Source organism: Gadus chalcogrammus, chromosome 16 (assembly GCF_026213295.1).
Source record: "Gadus chalcogrammus isolate NIFS_2021 chromosome 16, NIFS_Gcha_1.0, whole genome shotgun sequence".
Classification (NCBI taxonomy): Eukaryota; Metazoa; Chordata; class Actinopteri; order Gadiformes; family Gadidae; genus Gadus; species Gadus chalcogrammus.
The window spans coordinates 6382586-6407885 of NC_079427.1; the positions used below are offsets into that span (position 1 = coordinate 6382586).

Sequence of the window (25300 nt, forward strand, 5' to 3'; positions counted from 1 at the left end):
AGAGACAATTGATCATGTGTTGTGTTTATTTGCGTTGTCGATCCGTGTGTTTGTGCAGTTGTGTGCAGGCCACAGTGTGAGGGGAATGTTTGAATGAGGGGCTTGTGAAAAAGAGCACAAATGGGAGGCTGAAAAAAAATGAAACGAAGTAATGGACGACATCAGCGACGATTCCGCGTTGTAATTCGACCATCGTTTCGGATGGACACACGCATGCACCCGGTCCCAACGGACACGGTCGTGAATCCGACGCGGCCGATTGGCTGCGTGACCGTCCTCTTCCCAATCCGGACCTCCTGTCGTTGTCAGGCGTGCGTGCCAGCCGGTAAACAAAAGACATTTCTGGTGCGATTCAAATGGACTGACAAAGTCAACACAGCTGGGCAGAAAACAGTGAAGTAACAGTGAGGCCGCGCCCAGGCCCCCGTCCGCCCTCAGAGTCTATGTCTCTCTCTCGACGCATCTCGCTCTCCGTCGCTCCCCCCCCCCCCCCCGTGTAAGTCCTTCCAGGGGCCCGAGGCCCTTTGGGGGGGGGGGAGGAAGGATGAGGAGGAGGGGGGGGGGGGGACACTGTTATCTGCTGTGGTTCTGGGGGACCAGGCTCCCGTTGTGGCCCCGTCCCGGGATGGGCATGGGGGGCCGAGGGGCCACCAAGGCGGGCGTGGAGGCTGACGAGGAGGAGGAGGAGGACGAGGAGGAGGAAGGGGGCTGGGCCGGGGCTCTGTGGGAGGGGGCCCCGGGGAGCGGGTTGGGGTGCTGCCGGGGCCTCCCGCCCCCCTTGAGGTGGCGGGCGGAGGGCCCCTGCTGCAGGTTGAGGATGCTGTCGATGGCGCACTGCAGGTGCTCCGTGAGCGTGTCGTCGGGGGGGCTGCCGCTGGAGAAGCTGGCGTTGTCCATGTCGGGGGAGTCCGACTTGCAGCGCTTGGCCGGCAGCGAGGAGGGGTCCCGCGCGGGGGAGGCGTCCGGGGTGGGCGGGCCCGGGGCGTGCTGGTCCACGCGGTACACGGCGCCCGGCCGCGGCCGCTGGCTCTTGCCGCTCGCCCGCTTGTAATGAGCGATGGCGCCCGGGTGGTCCGGCGTGGCCCCCGCCTCCGCCACCGGCTCCTCCCCCCCCCGGACGGGCAGCTGGGGCAGGTGGGGGTGGGTTGGCTGCTGTGGCGTCGTCTTGACGCTGCGGCCGAACGCCTCCTCCACCTGCTCCAGCCGGCCGGGGGGCCCCTCCTCCCTGCTCCTCTTCCCCTCCTCCCTGCTCCTCTTCTCCAGCTTCCCCTCCTCCCGGCTCCTCTTCTCCACCTTGACGCTGGCGATGACCGTGCGCTCCGGCGCCGCCGCCGCCACCACCACCGGCGGCAGCGGCGGCGGCGGCGGCGGGGGGGCCGGGGGTCGGGGCAAGGGGGAGGGCTCCGGTCGGAGCGGGGGCGGCGAGAGCTCGGGGCGGGGGTAGGGCAGGCTGTCGTCCCCGCCCCCCGGCACGCCCGGCCGCACCCGGGGGCTCACGTTCTCCCGGTACGTCTTCCGCAGCGGCAGGCGGCAGGTGGTGGCCTGGGGGGCCGGGGGCGGGGCCGGGGGCGGGGCCGGGGGCGTGGGGTTGCGCTTGACGCCGCCCACCTCGTGGTGCTCCAGCGTTCCGTTCATCTGCGTGGTGGAGGAAGAGGAGGAGGAGGAGGAGGAGGAGGGAGGGGGCGGGCACGGCAACCGGGTGTGGGACGAGGAGGAGGAAGAGGAAGAGGACGAAGGCGGAGGAGGAGGAGGAGGAGGAGGGGGGGGAGTCGCTGTGCTAGAGGGGGCCGAGGCCCTCGGGGGCGGGTTGGACTGGGCGGTGGTCACCGTGGCGACCGACGGCGCCGAGGGAGCGGGGCACGCTTGGGACTGAGTCCTGATGACGGTGGGGGGGACAGTGGGGGGGACGGCGGGTTCTGGGCGGGGCTTGGGGGGAGGCGTGGCACTCTTTATATGGGGGTTGGGCGGGGGCGGGGGCTGGGGGCCGGGCGGGGGCTGGGGGCCGGGCTGCGGCTGGGGCGTGGGGTGGGGCGGGGGCGGGGGGACAGTCCGGGGCGGGGCCTGGGGCTGGGTCCTCTGCTGGGGGGGCGTGTGGACCGGGTCCAGCGCCGTGTTGTGGACCACCTTGCGGAAGCCCGTCTGGTCCTGCTTGATCTTGAGCTTGAGGCCGATGCGGCTGCGCGCCTCGTACGTCTTGATGGGCGGCTTGCTGGTCCTCTGGGGCAGCGCGTCCTCGTCCTCCGCCGGCCGCGACCGGAAGGACGACGAGGGCGGGGCCCGGCCGAACGAAGAGCTCTGATTGGCCGGCGGCCCCACTGGCCTCGGTGCCGCCGGGGCGGCGGCAGCGGTCGGGGGGGCCGGCGGTGGCGGAGGCGGAGGGGGGGCACTGCTGCTGGCCCAGGACACGGACGCGGACCCCCCGCCCTGCTTGATCACCAGCTTGGTGGAGGGGAAGGGAGAGTGGGAGGCGGGCGGGGCGGGCGCGGGGGCTGCGGGCGCAGCCGGAGCGGGCAGAGGGACGGCTTTGGGAACCACAGGGGGGTGGGCGGCCGGGGGCGGGGCCACAGGAGGCGGTGCAGGGGGCGTGGTCTCTGACGCGAGACCCCTGGCCGGGCTGGGGCCCGCTGGGGAGGGGTGTAGCCGCGACGTAGCCGCCGCGCTCTCCAACATGCGGGCGTTCGCCACAAACTCCTCTGTAGAGAGAGAGAGAGAGAGAGAGAGAGAGAGAGAGAGCAAGACCTCGTTAGCTTTCAGACCTCCAGGTGTATCAATCAGAGACCAGAAAGACTCTAATGCTATTGGACCACCGCGAGTCTGTGTGGCGACATCTGCCACAGTGTTGACCGACATGCAATGCATATGAACATTAACCAATATCTGCATTTGAACCTGTGAGCAACAGGACAAGACTACTGTGTCAGTATGGATGTCAAATTAAATCGCTTGGAGCCAATTTCAAGGTAGCGAAGAAACAATAGAAAAATTTAAAAGCCATCGTTTCATTAATGCCCCCACTCGAGTCTAACCACAGTTTGTGCTACCATCTCATGGATTGCTACTACTCACCTTTTGGTGGCAAATAACACCAATAACTAAAAGTACAACCCCAACAAGAATAATCATCATACTATACAATAATAATGGACAAAATCATAATAACAACGGTCTTCAGGTTGGCTACTCTAAACTTTCTAAAGCAGTCGGTGGTGAAGGCTGTGTACCTGGTCTCTCCTTGGCCAGCACCCGGTCCTGGCCCAGAGTGAACTTCTCCTCCTGGATGAACATCCGGTCGATCATCACCATCTCCGCCGACGGGCCCATCCTCTGCTCGGGTTCAACCACACACACACATAATCCACCAGGTCAGGATGCATTCAGGGTCATCACACACACACACACACACACACAACCCACCAGGTCAGGATGCATTCAGGGTCATCACACACACACACACGCACGCCAACTTTTCCATGATTTTTTCCGTACTCACTTATAAAGGAAAATAGCTTAGCATGACGGTTGCGTCCAACAACTTCGATCCTCTTATCTTACCTTGGACTCAGCGAAGAGCAGGTGGCGGTATTTGTCCAGCATAGCCTGCGTTCGCTTCAGTAGCTGACAGGACACGCTCTCAAACTCATCGTCCACTGAGAGAAAATGAGAGCAAGGGGAAACAAGTTATCTTCCACGTTGATCCGTGGATCCATGCACACACAAGCGGCTCTGATACCTGTGCTTGCTCCCAATAACAGAATATCTGTTTAATTGAGCGCAAGGAGGCTACATAAACATTTTAGATGCAGTGAATGAAATAGAGGAATAGATTTGGGTGATTTCGCCGTTGTTTACGCGTGTGCCAGGCGAGCTCGTGTGAAATGCTCTGAGGCAGAATTGGCACAACAACGGCCCTTTGACAAATGATACTGGCAACAGACTTTTTCGTGAAGCCAAGAAGGACAGTTACAATCGTTTGAAAAACCCAGAACGTTATTCAATTAAAATCAAAATGGCAAAATAGAGCATTTTAGGCATTACCAGCACTACCCCGTTGGACCTCCATCAATAATGAAATAATACGTGGTTCTTGCATTAGCTGATGCGTTCAGACCTATGGTTGAGGAACTACTGGTACTGGTACGGTGAGAGGCACTGTGGGTACGGGGACTCACCGCGCCCCCCCCCCATCCCAGTGGGCGCTGCGTGCGGTGGGCCTACCTCTCTTGTAGTCCTGGCTGGAGTTCGCCGTGCCCTGGTAGAGGTGGTAGGGCAGCAGGCGCTGCAGCGTGTCGTCGAAGGAGTTGAAGGGGACACTGTAGTTGGGGTGGAGCACCGAGCCCTGCTGCTTCCTCAGCTGCTCCAGCATCCTGCTCACACACACACACACGCACACACACACACACACACACACACACACACACACACACACACACACACACACACACAGGAGGTCAGGCACAAATTCTATACCATACCGACTCACTAGAAGATCAGTCATGACTAGTCGATACCAGATATACGTCCATTCATGACTAGTAGATACCAGTACACCATATCATGACATTTCTGTTGGTTTTAATATGATTTAATGTGATGAATAACATGTAGCAGTGATCAATTTTTACTTTTCATTCCAGACCAAATGAACACCTTAATGCAAAGCCATAGTGGTCCTCGGGGACATTCAGGATACATTTATATATACATGCAAGATGTATACATACGACCTAGATCTACATCGTTCTAAGGCGTACCTGGCCTCTTTACTGGGCTCCGCACTGAAAGGCATCTTCACTGTAGGGATCTGAGACACAAGCAGATGACAAGCCGTTAGAAAGCGAAAACACACACACACACACACACACACACACACACACACACACAGAATGCATGCTGCTGTACACGGTACCACGTATATTTTAAGTCATCATCATATCCCCCTTAACATTTTTCTAAAGTGATGTTTGGTGAACTCAGATGCAGGTCATGAGAGATCAGGTAGTGGTCAGGGGTCATCTTGCTCAAGGGTGACTCCTTGATGGGGATCGAACCAAGTAACTTTCGGCTGTGAGTCGAACCCACCCCCCCCCATTAGTCACTATACTATCCCGCCCCCCCCCCCCCCCCCCCCTGTTTAAGTATATAATACGATCCACCACACATTCACAACACCTGAAAGGGGCAATACCAAGAGCGAAAACAAATTCAGTTCAGTTGTCTCCCAGCACACGTAGGCGGTATTAGGTGGGCAGCGTCTGCCCCTCTCTGGTACCTGTGTGTGGACGGGGGTAGGGGACTGGAGGCCAGGCATTTGGGCCAGCATCTGGAGCTTCATCCCCCCCAAGGTGACCCCCGCGCCTCCCACGGCGCTGATCACCCCGGGCGTGGTCTGGACCTGCGGGAGAACCGGAGAGCCGGGTGAGGCCGGGTCGCTGCTCGGAACACGTGGATGTTCTCGTGCGAATGGTTCCAGCGGTGGTTTTAGATGACGAGAGGAAAAGGCTGTTGTGATGTGTAACGAGGTGCGTTTAACGCTCTTAGAATGCATTACGTTACATCCAATTGCTTATGGTTTATAGATTATGGAGTATGAGTTCAAACAAAGAACACAAGGCTCTAAAGATTAATAAGGATATTCAATGACATGATATACATAAAGGTAAGATGTTGAATTCTTTATCGCATGTGCAATATGTAATGCCTAGCTTGTTGTCAAGGTGTCAGCTCTATGAGGATCATTATAACCCCCAAAATAAGCAAATAAGATTGTACTTCTCTTCTTATCTCATCTCACCAGCGGAATATAAATAAATATGTCATATTACCCAACACAAGACGGCTTTGATATGAAGATGATTCACTTTGGTCCTAAATAAGATGGCGGACCCTGGGTGGAACAGAGAGATGGAGGCGGGGTTGTGTTGTGTGGGGGTGGGAGGAGTCACCCACCTGTGCAGGCGGCGGGGTGAGGCCGGCTTGGGCCATGGATGGTGGGAGTCCCGCCCCAACCGGGCCTTGCATTATGACATAAGGAAATAATGAATTATTCAAAGAAAAATGCATTGACTCATAAACATGCGAACACTGTTTGGCTTGAATCTACATGATCATCGGTCTTGTCTGTTAAAGCAGTTTTTCATCCGTCTTTAAAAAGGGTGCTTTTACAAATAAAATTATTCGATTATGATTATTATTACAGCAGAAGTACAGAATATTGACAAATCGAAATACGACTACCCTATGGGATGACGACAACGTGTGTTGAGGCGTGCGTGTTGAGGTGTGCGTTTTTAGCGTCGCTCAGCCGGACCACATTCCCCGTTACCTCACAACGTCCGGGCCGGCTCTGTGAGGCCCGCCCGTGTGTTTGATCATGCATTGTGTCGAACCGTGCGCGGCGGACATTCCAACGTGCACTGGTGCCCACCTGGGAGTACTGGAGTTTTGACGAGCACAGATTTCTGTTGCAGCGAGGGGGCCCCCGGTGGGGCTGGGGGGCCCACAGGGCCCGATGACGACAGCATCACCGTCTCAGTGGACGGGTCCTGCTGGGAGATGAAATGAGCTGGGGCCAGGCTTTGGGCCTGAGGGGCGGGCTGGAGGGAGGCGGACTGCTTGGCCTGGATCAGGATACTCTGCTGGACCTGGGAGGGGAGCCAGAGGTCAGGCCCTGAGCGCACGCACCATCGACCCCGCAGACAGACCCATCAATCACTCGGATTCAGGATTTGCCATCCTAAAGGCGCCGGTCCAGAGTTGATCCGTTTGATCGGTAGCACGAGCGAAACACGGCCAGGGTTTTACATTGAAAATCTGGAATAGGCCAACACATACAGGACGTACTGAATGACAACAGGTATGCGGACTCTGAACAGACGCTAAACGAATAAATAGTGTAAGTGAAGTAATAAATATTCAAGAGGCAAAGACAAAAGGACAACTGAATGGTTCAAACTTTTCTGGTAATAGAATATGACCTATTCTGACTCCGTAAGTCATTGTCATGTCCAGCAGGGTTGGGAAAGCTTATAGTGCTTGCAGCCACAAAAAGCAGGCGAGCAACAGTCAGTGACTTGCAGTTAGCCTGGGCCCTGCCATAGGACGGCCAGCAAGAAGGTAACTTTAGGAGCGGTTGTCAATGGCAACCTCTGGTTCTGGTCGAATTTTGAGACGCACAATCCTTGGACAACTCACGAACCAAGATTGCTGTATCGCAAAGCCGTAAAAACGGTCCTACACTTAATTTACATTGCTACTATACATTACATATTCATATTGTGCAATCGATTCTATATTCTTATTTGTCATATTTATTCTTACCAATTACACATTGTTCTATCAATTCCTATCATGTCCTGTACTTCTCGTTATCGCTGGCGTAAACCCTTCTGGAAGCTACAACAGCAATCAATACAAGTGTTACAGCTTCGGACATGGTGTAGGGGAGACGGTAGCTCTCTGATTGAACTGTTTCACTCCTCACCTCTCCACTGTGACAGACACCCAGTGTGTGGTGTACTATCTGCTATACACCGTCGGCCGTGCATTACCCAGGTGGTTCTCACACCCGTGCGGGTGAGTGAAGAGTGTTACACACCTGTGTAGCACCCAGACAGTTTTGTAGCACCCACCTGGGGGGTGTAGCGAAGGCGCTCAGCGTGAACCACTCACTCAGGCTGGGGGGGTGCCAACAGAAGCATGCTACACTAGCTGCAGCACATTTTTCAACCCTGAAATTAGGCTTAGGGTTTTCTGAGCCATACTGTCTTGGTAAATAATAATAATAATACATTTTATTTCAAGCGTCTTTCATGTCACCCAAGGACACTGTACAGTAAAGCTAAAACTAAATGGTAATAAAATATCATTAGACATCAAACAGGGACAATAGAACTCAATAAATACTCAATTACATCAATAAAAAAAGGACGTTGACTGCCCCGAAAAGGCGCTACATCAATGCAACGAAAACACATTCCTAGGCATTACCTGGTGCAACTTGTCCAGCAGCTGCTTCTGCTGCGGGGAGGGCTGGGAGATGGTGGACAGCGTCTGGATCTGGGCCGCCACCAGCTGCAGGTGGTGCTGCTGTTCCGCGCTCAGCGGGGCCGTGAGCACCATGGGCGTGGGTCCGCTCATCACCGAGCTCACAAACTGGTGCTGGAGGGCGGGGGGCGCCGCGGGGGCCTTGGGGGAGTGGGAGAGCGGGGGCCTCTCCTGTTGGAAGGGGGAGGGCTGGGACGGAGGCCGGGGCGGAGCCTGCAGCTGGATTTGAATATGAGTCTGCTGCGGTTGAGGCTGTTGGGCCTGTAGTTGTTGCAGCTGAAGCTGTAGCTGCTGTTGTTGTTGTTGTTGCTGCTGTTGTTGTTGCTGCTGCTGTTGCTGCTGCTGCTGTTGCTGTTGTTGCTGCTGCTGCTGCTGCTGCTGCTGATGCTGCTGCTGCTGCTGCTGCTGCTGTGGGGACCCCGGGATCTGGTTGTGGACAATGTAGAGGGGCTGGTGGGAGGAGGGCGTGCAGGAGCGTGAGGGCGTCTGGGACTGGGGCTGGGGTTGGGACGGGGGGCGAGACTGCTGCTGCTGTTGGTGGTGCGGGGAGTGGACGTGCTGGCCGAGGGCTAGGGGGGACGGTGAGGGCTGGGGGCTGTCGGCCCGGGGCGCCGCCGGCACGTGGGCGGTGAGCACCGGCGAGGGCGACATGCTCTGGAGCTTCAGGGGCTGCTGATGTCCGCTGGAGGGAACCTGCAGCGGTGGAGCCAGAACACACTCGCACCATTTAGCACAAAGTGGTACACGGAAATGTTCTTATGGGGCCAATGGGGTCGCCCTACGAGGATAAAGCACGCTTGGACACAAGGGGAGGTATATAGCACAAAATGCATTTAAATTCAGATCCAGCAAACAGTTCTGCAAGCACAAAACAAGGGTAGCGGCATCTACACGTTTCTGACAGAATAAAGTAAGGGGGAAAAAAAAGCAATTTTAAAAAAGGATCCGTATTTTTCCATTACATAAATAAAGGTTCTTCTAGTTCAAGTGGTGGTAGCTGTAACGTCTGTGGCCAGTGTTCTGCAAATTATTACATCAGAAGGAGCAGTGATCAGTTGGGGAAGCCAAAAGGAAGGGACACAACAAGCAAGCCTTGATCTGGGGACTGGGGGGGGACAGGGGGCGTGGCTAGCTGCACAGGGGGGAGTGGCTTATTCAGCTGGTGGGATGGCACACTGGTCCATCTGTATATATCGACAACGAGGGAACTAATAGCAAAAGGCTGGAACAGGAGTGAGGAAAGGAATGGACCCCTGGGGATTAAATGACTATGTGCAGATGAAAATCTCAGCCAGCAGGGCTGGATGTAAATGGTGGGAAAGAGAGTGAGAATTGGCTGTTACACTGTTCCCCATCATTGCCGTGTGGAGTGTTACATGACAATTTGGTTACGTGTAGTTATCAAATGATTATGGAATACATGCTGTGTGCACCCAAAACCAGGCCAAACGTTAGCATCCAGTAATTAATGTGAGAAAGTATGCTGGGGTTAATGGGAGGTGACACCTTCAGTGAATCAGCCGAAACTTTTATCTAAAGACATGCAAAACAGCTTCTTATATATAAACACCACAGAGCGGGGACAATGGGCAGTAGGGAGAGAGAGAGAGAGAGGCGGGGGGGGGGAGGGGCCATGCGTTTGGACACTGATTATGCAAGGTATTCAAAAATGCAAAGCAAACACACAACAGCACCCAAATGAGGAAATGTGAGCGGAGGGAGTACCAAGCACTGGGGAGGGAGAGCGCGCAACATAGGAGGAGGGGGATAAGAAGAGGCAACAGGGAGGAGTGCTTCAAGGAGGACGCACAGCAGGGATCAGTGGCGGCAGCAGCAACATCGGGGGGCGGGGCTTAACATAAAAGGGGAGGGTTTGGGATGGGGGGGGGGTCTACCTGCTTTACCACCATGCGGGAGGGGCCAGGGGAGGGGCCAGGACTGTGGGCCACCTCAGACTCAGCTAATTGGCTGTCATGGACTGAGTGGGCCGGGCCAGGGTGGCTGTTGCTGCTGACGATTACAGACGCCGGCACGCCCACTGAGGGGGCGGAGCCATTCTCTGACTGGTGCTGCTGCTGCTCCTGACACCAGGAGATTTACCAGGACGGGGAATGGCGCAGGAGGGTGGGGAGGGGGGAGTTGGAGGGGTGGGGGAGGAGTCAAATAGTAAAACCAGAGAGAGGTCAGACCAACATGTCACTCTCGTGCAGGTTATCTCATGTTCAGTAAGTCAACACGGCAGCAGAGGCGGTGGCCGGCGGGGCGGCGGGACTGACCTGCTGGAGGAGCATCTGCAGCGACTCCTGGCTCAGGATCATGCTGGCGCCCTGGTTGGTGTACAGGACGCGCCCGGGGCTGTGCTGGGCCGCCGCCGCCAGGCCCACCGCGGGCACCGTCGCCGTGGTCACCGACATGGACGGAGAGGAGCAGGGGATGGAGACGGCCGACTGCATGGTGAGGACGGACGACTGCTGGGGGACGGGCTGCTGCTGCTGCTGCGGGTGGCCCACCTGCTCCGTGGCGCCCCCCAGCGCCGTGATGCAGTCCCCCGCCAGGGCCAGGCCCCCCGCGCCGCAAGGGACCCCGCCCGCCGGGGGCTGGAGGGCCGGCTGGAGGCTGACCGCCGGGCTCAGCCCCTCCACCTGGCCCAGCATGGTCAGGGAGTTCTGGAGGGGCATGCCCTGGATGACCGTCTGGTTGTGGGCCGCGACGGGGTGGCTCTGGGTGTGGCCGGCGCTCTGGGCCAGGGAGACGGGCATCTGAAAGAGCGTGGGCTGGCCCATCTGCCCCGACTGCAGCTGGATGGGCCCCGAGAACACCTGGCTCAGGTTAATGTTCTGGTTGGCCGCCAGGATCTGGTTGGTGATGAGGTGGCCCCCCGGCCCCTGGCTCGTTATGATGTGGCCCCCGGGGTGCTGGGTGAAGATCTGGCCCCCGGCCTGCAGCTGGAGCAGCTGGTGGTTCTGGCCCTGGAGCATGGACTGAGAGGGGATGACGATGCTGCCCTGCTGGTTCAGCAGGTGCACGCTGAGGGGCTTGCCCGACGGCTGGCCCGGCTGCTGCTTGAACACCTGCTGGAACTGCTGGCCCTGGGAGGGCCCCTGCGCGCTCAGCACCATGTTGGAGCCCGGCTTGCCCGTCAGGAAGGTGACGTTCTGGGCCCCCGACACGGGGAGCTGCTGCAGCCCCAGGGCCTTGGCGGGGTCGCCCTGCAGGGTGTGCGGCGCCGCCTGGGGCTGCGGTTTGAAGCCCTTGGGCTGGAAGGCGCCGCCCTGCGGCGGTTTCGGCTGGATGGGCGTGGGCGTGCGCTGGATAATCACGTTCTGCATGATCTGGCCTTGAGTCTGTGTTTCCATCCCGGCGCCGGCGTAGCCCATCAGCCCGGCGGGAGCCGTCATGGCGCCGCTGTTGCTGCTACCGGTGTTGCCGGCGCACACCGCCGGCCCGTTGAGCGCCGGGGACCCGAGGGCGGCCTTGCCGCCTTGGATAAGAAGTCCGCCGCCGGAGCTCAGAACCGGGCCGCCGAGCCCTGCCTGCGGCCCCGCTCCCGACACCTCCGGCCCGGGCTGGTGCAGCTGGTAGCTGCCCATGGCCTTGGCCAGGACGGGCTGCCCGGCCTGATTGATAGTCATGACGGTGGGCTGGCCCACAACCTGAATCTGTCCGAGCCCCAAATGACCCGACTGGCTCCCGTTGGGGAGCCCCTGGAGGCTTGAGATGGGCTGAAGGGTGACGTTGCCCAGGCCCACGGGCTGCATGAAGGGCTGGACGCTAATGGCTTTGTTCATGACCTGGGGCTGGAGGTGCAGCCCCTGGTGGGCCAGCACCGAGCCCAGCATGTCCGCCGCCGCCGCCGCATTCGGAGGGGCGCCTATGCCCACGCCGACGGCGGCGGCGCCGGACAGGCCGCCGTCGGGGAGTGTCTGGACTACCTGCGTGAGGCCCGGGATCCCGAAGGAGCCCAGGTCCAGCTCGGCCTCCGCCTCCTGCAGGCTCTGCTCCGTGATGTTGGCCTCGGCGAGGCTCTGCTGCAGGATGTCGCAGGGCTCGTGGTTGCCCCCCATGCCGTTGATGCCGCCGCCGTCGCCGCCCGGCGAGCCTCCGAGGATGTCGTCATCCTCCAGGAAGTCCAGGTCCACGCTGACCCGGGGCAGTCCGGCCGGCTCACTGACCGACAGCTGGATGACGGGCTGGACCTCCGGAATATGGCCCTGGGAGAGAGAAGAGGGGAGGAGGGGGAGGGGGAGGAGGAGGAAGAGGTGAAAGAGGAGACGGACTTGAGGAGGTTGATGTTTAAATGGGGTGATCTGAGGATGAGTCGAGCGTCCCGGTAGGGGAGATGTCGTCGTAGCAACTGAACCCCCCCCCCCCCCCCCACTCTGACCTATGGCGTTGGCGATCAGGTCTCAGGCGATGGAAGCTTGGAGAAGGTGGGTGTGTGTTAGTGGAGTGGCAGAACAGGTCAGGGAGGGAGGGAGTGGGGGGGACGGGGACGGCATGCTACACAGACAGGATGGAGATCAGAAGGGAGGGGAGGGAGGGGAGGAGGAGGAGGAGGGTGGGGCGTTACTCACCCCAGCAGAGGAGAAGAACGAGCTGGAGGGGTCACCCGAACCATCCAAAAGGTCGTCAGTGTCCAACTATAGACACACCCACCCAGGATAGGACAGACAGAAAACCAAACGCACCCAAAGCCACCAGGACAGAGAAACAAGACCGTCAAACAGAGGAGGGCAAAGAAAGGACAGCACAGACAGCAGCCAAGGATCGTAAAGAAACAGGAGATAAATAGGGGAGAGACGGGGGCAAGAGAGGCAGAGCCACAGTCGGGAGGTGTTAGTATTGGCATTTCTCATTTTGGGAGTGCCCAACACAAGGGGGAAGGCAAGCTTGATTTGGGGGAAAAAAACAAGGAGGTTCCCCAAACAGAAAAGATTAACATAAGCAGAGGGGCGTCCAGGGAAACGGTGAAAAAAAAATGATAGAAAAAAATAAGGCGGGGGGGGGGGGGGGGGAACGGACTGTGACAGGTCAGATGTTTGAGGTCGAACCAACGCCGGTAGAAGTTCTCTGAAAGGGAACCTCTGTCGTGAGGTCTCAAGTCTATGTGTCGTTGATACTCACATGGGTCTCTGATCCATGAAGAAAGTCATTGAGAGCTTCTGGGTCACTGTAACAGAAAAGGTGTGTGGGGGGGGGGGGGGGGGGGGGTCATGTTAGGAAGGTCACGCCAGGACACCATCAACATTCAGTATGTTAGGATGCAAGAGGGAGAACATGATGAACATCTTACCAAATTACATCTAGCAGGCACCTTCCGTCTTCATCATCCATGTCAACTGCAACAGAAAAACACCAATCTCCATCACCGTTTCGTAAACCGTCTCCACAGCCTTTTGCACTATTAAATAACTACATGTCCCCCCTTCAAGGCAATTAGAGAGACAACATTCTACTAAGGAGGGCTTCACGGCAGCCCAACTGTCAGCTCTGTAAAGACAACAAGTATTATGAATTGAATCAACACGTTTGTTTTTTGCTCTTCTCTACCTCTACACAGATTACCCGATTTGTGCAACATCACAATTTCTGGCAAAAAGTGTAAACCTTGAAAAAGGAGACACTGCTTAAATTGATCTCAGATTTTAAGTCTTGATTGAACACTCCCGACTGTGTCTCGGTTTCCTTGAGGAGTATAGGAAGCCCAGTATAACCCTGGACATAGACAGATGATATGTCTAGGTAACGCAACCCCGATATTTCGCCTAAAGGAAGAATCCACATGAATTGCATAAATCTAGTGCTTACATACCTGTGATTTTTTATCTGGCAAACAAACTGCCAGCCCAGTATATGTATTTTTGTAGCCAATTTAATAAACAACACCTAAAGTGTCTAGAGTCATGGAAGTAGTGGAAGACCTCCTAAAACACACCTGTAAAAACAAACCTGCTTTGTTGTATACAGGGAAGGGGCTAACCTAACAATTGTTAATGTGTGGCACTTGGTTCTATGAACATCCTCCCTGTACAGACAGCGATATATTATTTCAATTTCTTCTGTCAAATGTACCTATTGTAAGTCGCTTTGGATAAAAGGGTCTGCTAAATGCCCCAAAGGTAAAAGAAGTTAAAAAAAACGACAACAACTAAAAACTAGTAACTCGGGTCCAATTCTGTTTCCATCACCCATTCCTGTGACCTGGGAACCAGCAATGCCAGGAAAATACTATCCAACAAGTGGACTGTCATTCATCTGGAGGAGAGTGACATCAGGTAGTGGTTGGAACGGTGTGTTTAAAGCCAGCGTTGGCAGCTTGGAATGGGCACTGAGGTTGTGTTTGAGAGATGAGATCACTAGAAGCAAGAAACATGGAGGGAACACAGTCTGAAAGGAATGGATAGAACTGGCATACCCATTAAAGAAGGGGTAGCCCAATAGTAGCAGTAGGCTAATATAATCTGTAGGTGTAGCCAATTAGCTGTAAATTAAATAGATCTTCACCGTTATTATGGCAGATAGCAGTACATTAATAAATACTCCATATTTTGTTATGATTGTTATGATACAAGTATGAGATAATTCCTTTAAAAATATTCTGTTTTCCCAATAATATTTATTTGTTGTGGGTTGTTTAGCCCTTTCCTCCCAGATTGAATTTTTTCCATTTTATTTCCTACCCAAGGATAAAAAATTGTATTCTTCGCAAAATCTTCCAATTTGAAATGATTAGGCTTGACCAATCAGGTAGGTGCAAATTATTGTTATTATAATTCAATCAGCTAGAATTGTAAAAAATATTGATTTAACAAAAAGGATCAAATCTGCCTCTGAGAACCAGAAAGACTGCATCAACATATTAGAATAGAAATGTCACAATTGCCATTGCCAAACTTTTCACTATGATCATAACATTTTCCTAGAGGACCCATAACATCTCGCACACCAACTCCAATAATAATATATCCTAATAATTTCACTGTACAATGCCATTGTATTAACCTGTTGCAAACAAGGGAACAGTATAATATAACTGCTATTGAAATTAACTAATCCCATCCAATTAAAGACAAAGCCCATCAACGCAATACGGTTGGGACTCCTAAAGCATTATTTGGTGCGTTAGTTAATTTTGTATACACAACACACACAATACAATTAAGAAAAAATGACTGTGAAAATACTGTGCAGTTGCAATATTTGTTACATCATCGAAGAGTTTTGCAGTTCCTCAAATAACAAAAACCAAAACCATGAACTTCACAGAACACAATGTCCTCACTACTATTTGACACAACTCGTATAATAACGTACAAAAACATCCTCGGTCGTTGTCTGACGCTATTGACAGATCCAGGTAACAAGCAGCCACCGAGCTTTGCCGGCTACACAACAAGAAGCAGCGGTGGATTCGGAGACAACAAGCTGAAAACGCGCGGTTTTCATCTGCTCTGACAAGGGGTTTTAAATCTAGCGCTCACAGAAACACACCACAAAGTCAATAATAGCACGTAGCCGCTATCCAGGAGACAGTAACACGGGGTTCCCCTGTATTTGGTGAGGTATATGGTAAGCACAGTGAGGGTAACATATACCCGGTTGCCGCTCTAAAAGGACATCATCGTAGCCATTATCAGAGAACAAGCAGTGCGCAGGATATGAATGGACACTGCAAACAGCTTGCTACGGGGTAGCTGTTTCCAAACAGCTCTGCATGCATTTATTTTACACTCCTTTGCAGTTCGTTACGCATACGTATTTGAAATATACAATGGCCGCTTTCAATTAGCAAAGCGAAACAATCATGTATTGCAAGCTGGGTCGTCTAGTTGGTATTTTTGTTAGCTATGTGGTTAGCTGAGCTAAGCTAGCCAGCTATCAACAATATTCAGACGTACGGCGGCTAATACCTTTGACATTCAAAACAACCCACGGTATCCCACCATCCGAACCATTATGTAGCCCAGAAAATACTTAGTAGGACGAACAAGTGGTTGTCGTTTGCTTGGAAAGTGCAAAACAATTGGGAAGCGTTCTAATAAGGGCTATCCTTGCAGGCAAAATATGTGTAAATGTTGGGAATAGTCTTGGATCAGAGAGGAGCTATGCTTGGGAATATCGGGGGGAAATTAACACATTTCCCCGACCACGTAGGACCGTGGCATCTCGGGCACGGCTGTAGTGGGGTTTGAGACCCCGTTGCAATACGCAGATGTTGCAGTTTAATCGCAGTTATTTAGATTAATAGATAAATCGGTACGTTGTACCAAACTCACCCGAGACGGTAGAGGTGCAGGCAGCGCGGGGTCTCCGGGTCTGCCTCGCACGGGCCCAGGACCCGGCTACAGGGCGGAAGCAGGATGCCCTGGTACTCGCCTGATCAAAATTCCTACTGTGTTGTTCATGTTCAACAGTGGAAACGAATGACTTACAGACACTAGCCGTGTGGAGATTTTACGATTTTGGTAGTTCATCCATCTTCAGAAAACTTTAAAAGTGAGTTGCAAAAAGAAGTATTAATTGGTGCTGCTCGAGTATGTTGTGATATTGTGAACCCATTGAGTCTTTCAATTCGAACGAACCGCTAGTGAGCAAGCTAACGCTGTCTTGTTAGCTTCGAATAGTACCGTACTATTAAACATTAGTAACGTACATATTATCCTCTATATATTGCGTATTTACTGGGACGTTCAACACATTATGTGGTCACATCTGTTTCAGTCCTATTAGTGGTGTTTTTTAATTTATTTATTATCCCAATAGTCTCCGTATGCTTGGTGTAGGAATATGTATTTATTGTAATTGGCATGCACTCTTGATAGACATTTCGTGTATTGATGCACTTTTTTTTTTATTGTATTGGATTGTGTTATCTTATACAAGACCAACTCAAACGAATAAAGTAATCAATGATTGTTCCCATCATATCCCAGGAGTTGAACCATGTCGGGGGTTCCAGCGGTGCAGGTGAGCATCGAGTCGTCCTGCGAAAAGCAGGTGCAGGAGGTGGCCCTCGATGGAACGGAGACGTACGTACCCCCGCTGTCCATGTCCCAGAACCTCGCTAAGCTCGCGGAGAGGATCGACTTCGGTCAGGGTTCGGACTCGGAGGGGGACGAGGCGCCAGCGGAGCCCCGAGACCGTGATTGGTTGAAGCAGGAGCCGGAGGAGGAGGAGGGTAAGGAAATATCTCCTTGAGATGCAGAACATCAAAATAAGATCAAAAGATGACGTGGTCTGAATTCATCCCTTCCAAGAACCACACAAATAAGAAATAATCTAAAATATATATACTATTAACCTGGCAAGGTTCTTGTTTATATATGCTGGGAAAGCTGAACTGTACCATTTAAAGAAGTTACTCTTACACCTAAGAGTTTCACAAACAACCTGCTCCAACATTTGTTTCCACTACCCATAGTCATCCAGCCCAAAGGTTCCCTGTTAATGACCCTTCCTTCCACCTCATACTCCTGCAGGCACGGTGAAGTTCCAGCCCTCTCTTTGGCCCTGGGACTCGGTGCGTAACAACCTGCGCAGCGCACTGACGGAGATGTGCGTGCTCTATGACGTCCTCAGTGTCGTCAAGGTGAAGAGGTACATGGCTTTGGACCCCGTCTCGCAGGATCCCTCCGCTGGCAAAGTACATCAAACTTCTTTTATTAAAAAGTATATGCAAAGTGCTCCATGAGCTAGTTCCTTTAAAGATGCTTTAGGAGTCAGAACTCGTGGTTAGTAGGTTAGTTCCTATTTTTTCAATTGTTTGTAGGAGAGATTGGTGGTAATGCACAATAGTTACATCAATTCAATTTTATTTGTATATCCCTTAATCACAAGTACAGTCTCACAGGGCTTAACAGACCATATATGTATGACACCCCCCTAGCCCTAGGGCAAGACAAAAAGTTTTAAGCAAACACTGCTTTCTGTTCGAACGGTTTCCTGTGCTGCTCCCCAGAGCCCCCAGGTGTTCCAGCTGATGAGTAAGAAGAAGTCTCTGGCCACCGCTGCCCAGCTGCTGCTCAAGGGAGCCGAGAAGCTCAACAAGTCCGTGGCGGAGAACCTGGAGAACCGGCGGCAGAGGGACTTCAACTCTGAGCTGCTGAGACTCCGCTCGCAGTGGAAGCTCCGCAAAGTCGGGGACAAGATCCTGGGAGACCTCAGCTACAGGAGTGCAGGTGAACCCACAGCCCTGTGTCGCGCAGTCAGATACAGCTGTTACTGTCTGAGGGTAGTGGTGGTTAGGGTGTTGGAGGACAAAAAGTACTTGGTTTGAACCCCAATGTCAACAGTCCCATCTAGGGCTGCAACTAGCGATTATTTTAATAATCGATTAATCGGTTGATTTATTTTTTTAGATTAATCGATGAATCGGATAAAAAAAAGAAACAGTTGTAATTGCCGCATCTTTATTCAAAAACTGAACATTATTTCAAATTCACAGTGCAGACTGAAGTGTAAAAACAGCAGGTTATTGCTCCAAAGTCCCGGAACTATTAAAAGTAATATTAAATGATAAAAAAAAATTAAAAAAAACTAACTGGGATAACACAAAAAAAACATACAATGTATGGTATACATTTACATATATACAGTATATAAGGGACGTCCACCGTTAACTAGTCAACCGATAAGATCTTTAACCGGTAAATACTAACGGATAAAAATTAATTAAAGAATCTTAATTTCTCTCAGATGACAGGGGATCGTTAATTTTTATTGATTTTGATAACATTTTCGAGACTCCTTGAAAAATAACTTGTATTATTGCTTTAATTGCTGATAAGATGATCATTGTTCAAGATAGGACGTTAACCAGGTCATAATTCCATCTTTACCAACTATTTAATGTTGCTGGGAAAACAGGTTTCGACTGTTGATGATCTATGACCAAATTCGTTGCCAACGCTTTTAGTAATAGATTTTTACCGATGGCATCGATTCGTTGTTGCAGCCCTAGTCCCATCCTTTTACTTTACATTACATTCACTTAGCAGACACTTTTGAAGGTCAACGATGAAGAAAAACCCCCCAAATAATTTAAGTGCATACAACTTGGCAACTTAAGTGAGTGCTACGATGTAGAAACAAGATTGAGACTGATTTGAATAATTTCCTTACTGGTAGCTGCTTCTTCTTCTCTTATATCTGAATTTGCTTAAAGGCGCTTTGGGTATAGTGTGCTCAATAATAGCTAAGCAGTAGTATTAGTAGTTGTTGTCTTGTATAAAACATTTAGTACAGGCACATTTGTTACAAATGGCATGGGTTCTTTGTTTGGTACCAGACCAAAGTTCTGTCACCTGAAGTGTGTTTGTGTGTGTGTGCAGGTTCCTTGTTCCCTCACCAGGGGACCTTTGAGGTGATCAAGAACACAGACATTGACCTGGACAAGAAGATCCCAGAAGACTACTGCCCCCTGGATGTCCAGATCCCCAGCGACTTGGAGGGATCTGCCTACCTCAAAGTGAGCAAAGGACAACATGGATAAAAAATAGATCCATTGACATTTCTTTCTTTAATTACGTCACTAATTATAATAAATCATATGGAACTATATTTGTCTAATTATAAGAAATGATACGTAACTTTACCATTGCCTTATGTGTTTCCAAATCAAATCTCTCACATTCTCTTGTTGTTGTTGTTGTTGTTGTTGTGTTCGTAGGTGTCCATCCAGAAACAAGCACCAGACATAGGAGACCTGGGCACCGTCAACCTCTTCAGGAGGCAGCCCAAAACCAAAGCAGGTGAGCTCCAGTTCTTATCATATGTCTGGTACTAAAGGGTCCCTATGTTAACAGGTGGGATGTTGATAAGCCATTATCAGCCATTCATAAGCCATCAACTCAACCAGTGCATTGACGCAGCTCAACCTCATATCCTACACAGCGGACCCTCACACGGCAAACATAACTGAAGCAACAAATGTCACAGCTTAAAGGTTTAAATATATTGATTTGAAAAAGTTTTTCATCGAACAAATTCTCCATCAAGACAAAAGAGATACAAAACGTAGTGGTAGAGGCGGTGTGGGGTTGAGAGCATTAGCTTCTGTTGACTTTTTTTTTCCTTTGTTCCACCAGGAACGCAGCCCTGGCACGTGAAGCTGGAAGCAGCTCAGAACGTTCTGCTCTGCAAGGAGATCTTCGCCCAGCTGTCCCGTGAAGCGGTCCAGATCAAGTCCCAGATTCCCCACATTGTGGTGAAGAACCAGATCATTTCACAGCCCTTCCCAGGTGTGCACAGAGAAGCTCCCGCCATCACAACCGGGAAACCAAGCACTCATAATGACATGTCACTGATGCGTAAAGAGAAAGGAGGACAATTCCAAAGCAATGCAAAACCATTGAAGGGGTGCCAGATACCAATAACCTGTCGATCCAAAATATATAGTTTAGGATTTTCTGAAGTCAGTGCATGTCATTTGGCATGCGATGCCGCCAATTTCCACTGACATTTAATTTCATGCACCTGGGGTTGTTATTGTGTGTTTATGATTATTGTTCTCTCTCTCCCTCCAGGTCTGCAGCTCTCCATATCTCTGTGCCATTCGACAGGAGATAAGAAGCCCGTGAAGGGGTCACCAGAGAGACCCAGGCCGGACGACCACCTCTATGTCCTGGAACACAACCTGCATCAGCTCATGAGAGAGGTACCCTTCTAGACCCCCCCTGTCTTCTTCTGCCCTACTCCAACGTGCTGGCTGTGGCCAGAATACACAAACAATGCATTTTGGCCTTCCATCCATACTAAAACAGGATTCTTCCATTAAACTGAGACTTTCGATGTTGATCTCACTGTCTAAAATTCTAATCAATCTGAATTGAGGTGTTTCCCTTCTACCCGCCCCCCCGTGGTTGTGAAATTAGGAATATTGTTGGCCTCTTACATCATTCATCGTTGTGTAATGGCAGACATAAAACACCACACCCAGAAGAGCAGGGCTGATCTGATTGATGCATGACTTCCTGCTTCCTGTGTCTCTGCCAGTTCCATAAGCAGCGACTGAGCTCTGTGGTGATGCCCCACCCCGCCAGCGCCCCCTTTGGTCACAAACGCATGCGCCTGGCGGGACCACAGGCCTACGACAAGGCGGAGATCTCCAGCCTCCAGCAGACCCAGGGGCTCCTCGAGAAGATCATCAAACAGGCCAAGCACATCTTCCTCCGTAGCAGGTACCATAGCTAACAACACGTAGCTAACACAAGCACATCTTCCTCCGTAGCAGGTACCATAGCTAACAACATGTTGCAAACACAAACGCATCTTCCTCGTAGCAGGTACCATAGCTACAAACATGTAGCTAACACAAGCACATCTTCCTCCGTAGCAGGTACCATAGCTAAAAACATGTAGCTAACACAAGCACATCTTCCTCCGTAGCAGGTACCATAGCTAACAGTAGGTAGCTAATGCATTGTACCTGGCACAATGTAGCTAACACAACTTGGGAGGCTAACGGCATCGGGAGAAATGTGTTCTTGGTGGGGGTAAGAGAATAATTTAAACTCGGGTTGAGCTAACATTACTTGGAATCCACCACTGTAGGACGGCACGGACCATTGACAGCCTGGCCAGCCACATCGAGGACCCCCAGATCCAGGCGCACTGGTCCAACATCAACGACGTGTACGAGTCCAGTGTCAAGGTGCTCATCACCTCCCAGGGCTACGAGCAGATCTGCAAGTAAGAGGAGTACTGCGAACCCACCCATCTCACCAAGATCCCCGATTCTGTCAGAAAGACTACAGTCGGACCCAGATAATCACACCCAGATCCTTAGGCTCTCAGACAGATGATTCAGACCCAGCTAAACGCAAGCAGATCCCCAAGCTTTTCCAGAAGGACTTCAATCCGACAAGCAGCCTGTCACACCCAGATTCTAACACACTCTCTGTTGTGTCGGAGTCGCACCCAGCTAATCACAGCCAGATCCCAATACTCTAGAGTCTAGAAAGTGTTTGTATCTGGGTTTTTTCTGTTGGTGTCTGACTCGCTGACTGCAGTCCTACGGAGTCCAGTGACAGGCAGTCAGACCCAACTAGACACATCCAGAATCCAACAGACTCTTGGGCTGGGCCCGATGGGGTAACAATCAATATCAAAACCATTGTAGATGTATTCAGTGGTAAAAGTATCTGATAAATCATGTTTTTTATATTTTGTTATTTATAATATTAAATGGAACAATTATTAACCTTGTTGTGTGTGTGCGTGCAGGTCTATCCAGCTTCAGCTCAACATCGGCGTGGAACAGATCCGAGTGGTGCACCGAGACGGCCGCGTGGTCACACTGTCGCACCAGGAACAGGAACTACAGGACTTCCTTCTATCGCAGGTACTCCCCACTACAAAGTAAGAGCCTTGAGTGGCCGGGTCGATGGGGATGTTGCACTCGGCTCAACAGGTGGTCCTCATAAGTGTTAAACAAGTGCAGAAACCGAGGGCCTACAGTACCTTGTCCACCTGCCAGTTCCATAGTATTCATAGTAGTATTCCATAGTATTCACTCCTGCCAGGTCCATGGTACTTTTAAACGTCTGTTTTTTTTAATAACGTAGGTAACAGCACCCCTCTGTGTCTGTGCAGTGTCGGATGCTTCTTTACTACAAATGCGTATGCATGATCCTTTTTTGTTGTTGTTGTAATATATGTTAACGTGAGTAACAGTGCCCCCGTGTGTCTGTTCGGTGTAAATGTCACAACACTACACTTGACGTTAAAACGGCGCGAGTAACAGCGCCCCCCTGTGTTTGTGCGTGCAGATGTCGCAGCATCAGGTGCACGCCGTGCAGCAGCTGGCCAAGGTGATGGGCTGGCACGTGCTGAGCTTCAGTAACCACGTGGGCCTCGGCCCCGTGGAGAGCATCGGCAACGCCTCGGCCATCACCGTGGCCTCGGCCAACGGGGAGTACGCCATCTCGGGTGAGCTCGCATCACATGACACCCTCTGACGGTAGAATACAAGTCAAGTGTATTTGTGTAGCCCCGATCACAGTCAAAGGGCTTTGTAGGAACGCCGAAAGAGAGATCCCTCTTTCCAGGGACATAATGGTAGCATAAACAATACAATTTGTATTAAAAAAGATATAGAAAATTAGTATTATCCATGGTACTTTAGAGGTGCTGGCCGGTGGGTAAGCTGGAAACCATCAGGTGGGAGGCCAGGCAGTGCAATATTATCATTATCTTAAAGGTAGTTTAGTTCGTGTTCTCATACCCAACAAGCCCTGGTTGGAATAAGAAATGCCTCGGAGCCTATTGAGGCCTTACGTAAACTCTATATTTATCATTATCTAACAAGTCGCCCAAGGTTCTGGGGAAAACTGGTCAAACCAGACTGTGAGCAACATTCGACAGGCACATGATTCGCCGTGAGTTTGTAAACCAGCCTCCAACAGGATGCATGCTAATCAGGTGGTAGAAATACGAATTAGAATGTTGGTTGTTAAATTTACCTTTTTCTAATTTGTTTACACACTTGACTAACAGGACTGATCTCACCAAGCCAAAATTAGCTATCCTAAGAGACCTTAACCTGACCCCTGATGTAGCACACTGCTCCTAAAACGAACCACAACTACTCATACAAACCGCATCAAAATAAACATATTATATACAGTTCATTATGTAGTTATGTATTAATCCATATCATGCTGTTTACGGTACTTGTTTTTGTCTATTTAGCAGGCTACACTATAAGTCTAGAGCAGTGGTTTTCAAACTGTGAGGCGCGTCTCCCCTGGGGGGCGCCAGAGTTCTTCAGGGGGGGGCACGACGTGAGAAAAAAATAAACCAGAAAAAGTAACAGAAAAAACACAAAGACGAAGACGCTCTGTGGTCGAAATCGTTCCATATTCACTCACTCACTATTTCATATAGTGTTTATGATATACTGCACTATATAGGGAACAAACAAACGAGAATTCGGACACTACGCTGAACATTTCTAAACGTAATTTGTTCTCTGAGGGGGGGGGGCTCACTCTCTCATACTTTGAAAACCCCTCGTCTAGAGGGATGCTGTTAAGGAGCAGGTAGAGGGTTAGGGCACCTTGCTACAGCTTAGACGGCAGACATTGGGGATCGAACCCTGTGTCTTTCAGCCAACCACCACCCCACACTGCCATGCCCACCGTCGGTGTATCATTGCAACGTCAGCACTATTTTTTGACTTTGTGTTTACGTTTGTGATTGCTCTGCTCTCTCTTCCAGTGCGTAACGGTCCAGAGAGCGGCTGTAAGGTTCTAGTCCAGTTCCCTCGCAGTCAGAACAAGGACCAGCCCAAGAGCGAGGTGGTCCAGGACACCAAGTGGACCCACCTGAGGGGCGCCTACAAAGAGGTCCACTGGAGCAAGATGGAGGGACGCAACTTTGTGTACAAGATGGAGCTTCTCATGGCCGCGCTCACGCCCTGCCCCTGAAGATGGCATCGAACTGACCCCACGTCTTTTTTATATATGTGTATATTCGAGAAGAAAAACTACTTTTGTTTGCTATATCCCCCAGATGTGTTCATTGGGGCACTGCAGAACCTAAAGCAGTTGTCTGTCAACTGCAGATGTTTAACTGTAGAACTTGTAATACAAATAAAGGTCATAACAGTGAAGGCACTTTGCTCTGGGATGCCTCAGCTCTTTTTTGTTTTCACAAACACTGAGCTTTTCGTGCAATAAAACACTTGGGTTATACTTCAAATTATTCATACCTTTCACGTTTGTTGTGTCTATCTTGTGGGATCACTGCCATATGTGGCATGAAGTGTGAAATTGCGTTTAACATCTGATGAGATAGCAATCGGACCTCCTTACTAGAAGTGAAAAATATTCAGAAGCTTGAGATCAGATAAAGGAGCTCCAGCTTTTATCACCGTATCGAAAATGAAGCCAAAACAATGCAGTCTGAAAGTACAAAGTAAAAATACAATGATGACAAAGGAGGGCAACAGTTGGGTAAAATAAATATACCTCTGTCTCCAGTGAATAACGTACATTCAATCTAGCAGCACCAATCTGGAGAACACAGAGCATGCAGTAAACTAAACCGCAGCCCACAAAGGATTTTTCCGTAATTTTTCCAACTTCCATAATCCTTATCAATGCACAATCGCTGATACTCAGGTCCCCCTATATCCAATAAATTAAATACATTTGCCGATCATTTTTTCCTTCAGGTATTACAAAGAGGTACATCCGTCCAGCCCGTGGACCAGCTGGGACCAATCAGAGCCCATGTTGTCTCGAAATAATGAGTC

At 51.3% G+C, this 25300-nt stretch overlaps 2 protein-coding genes across 2 annotated transcripts; one reads left to right on the forward strand and one right to left on the reverse strand.

The window, feature by feature from the left end:
- Positions 1–573: 573 nt before the first annotated feature.
- bicra (BRD4 interacting chromatin remodeling complex associated protein) lies at positions 574–16441 on the reverse strand. Its single transcript, XM_056610360.1, has 19 exons — positions 16320–16441; positions 13337–13382; positions 13168–13213; positions 12618–12683; positions 10320–12254; positions 9939–10121; positions 8450–8736; positions 7987–8317; positions 6425–6641; positions 5910–6011; positions 5270–5562; positions 4752–4801; positions 4216–4364; positions 3553–3647; positions 3222–3324; positions 2062–2693; positions 1827–1977; positions 1378–1685; positions 574–1194 (listed from the first exon to the last, which is right to left on the reverse strand). The coding sequence occupies exons 2-19, from the start codon at positions 13375–13377 to the stop codon at positions 574–576; spliced, it is 5610 nt and encodes a 1869-aa protein (XP_056466335.1). The 5' UTR covers positions 13378–13382; positions 16320–16441.
- On the forward strand, positions 16321–24945 carry med17 (mediator complex subunit 17). Its single transcript, XM_056611272.1, has 13 exons — positions 16321–16539; positions 16977–17221; positions 17523–17686; positions 18002–18221; positions 19374–19510; positions 19712–19793; positions 20130–20282; positions 20568–20698; positions 21037–21221; positions 21595–21732; positions 22267–22384; positions 22812–22971; positions 24262–24945. The coding sequence occupies exons 2-13, from the start codon at positions 16987–16989 to the stop codon at positions 24468–24470; spliced, it is 1932 nt and encodes a 643-aa protein (XP_056467247.1). The 5' UTR covers positions 16321–16539; positions 16977–16986; the 3' UTR covers positions 24471–24945.
- Positions 24946–25300: the final 355 nt, after the last annotated feature.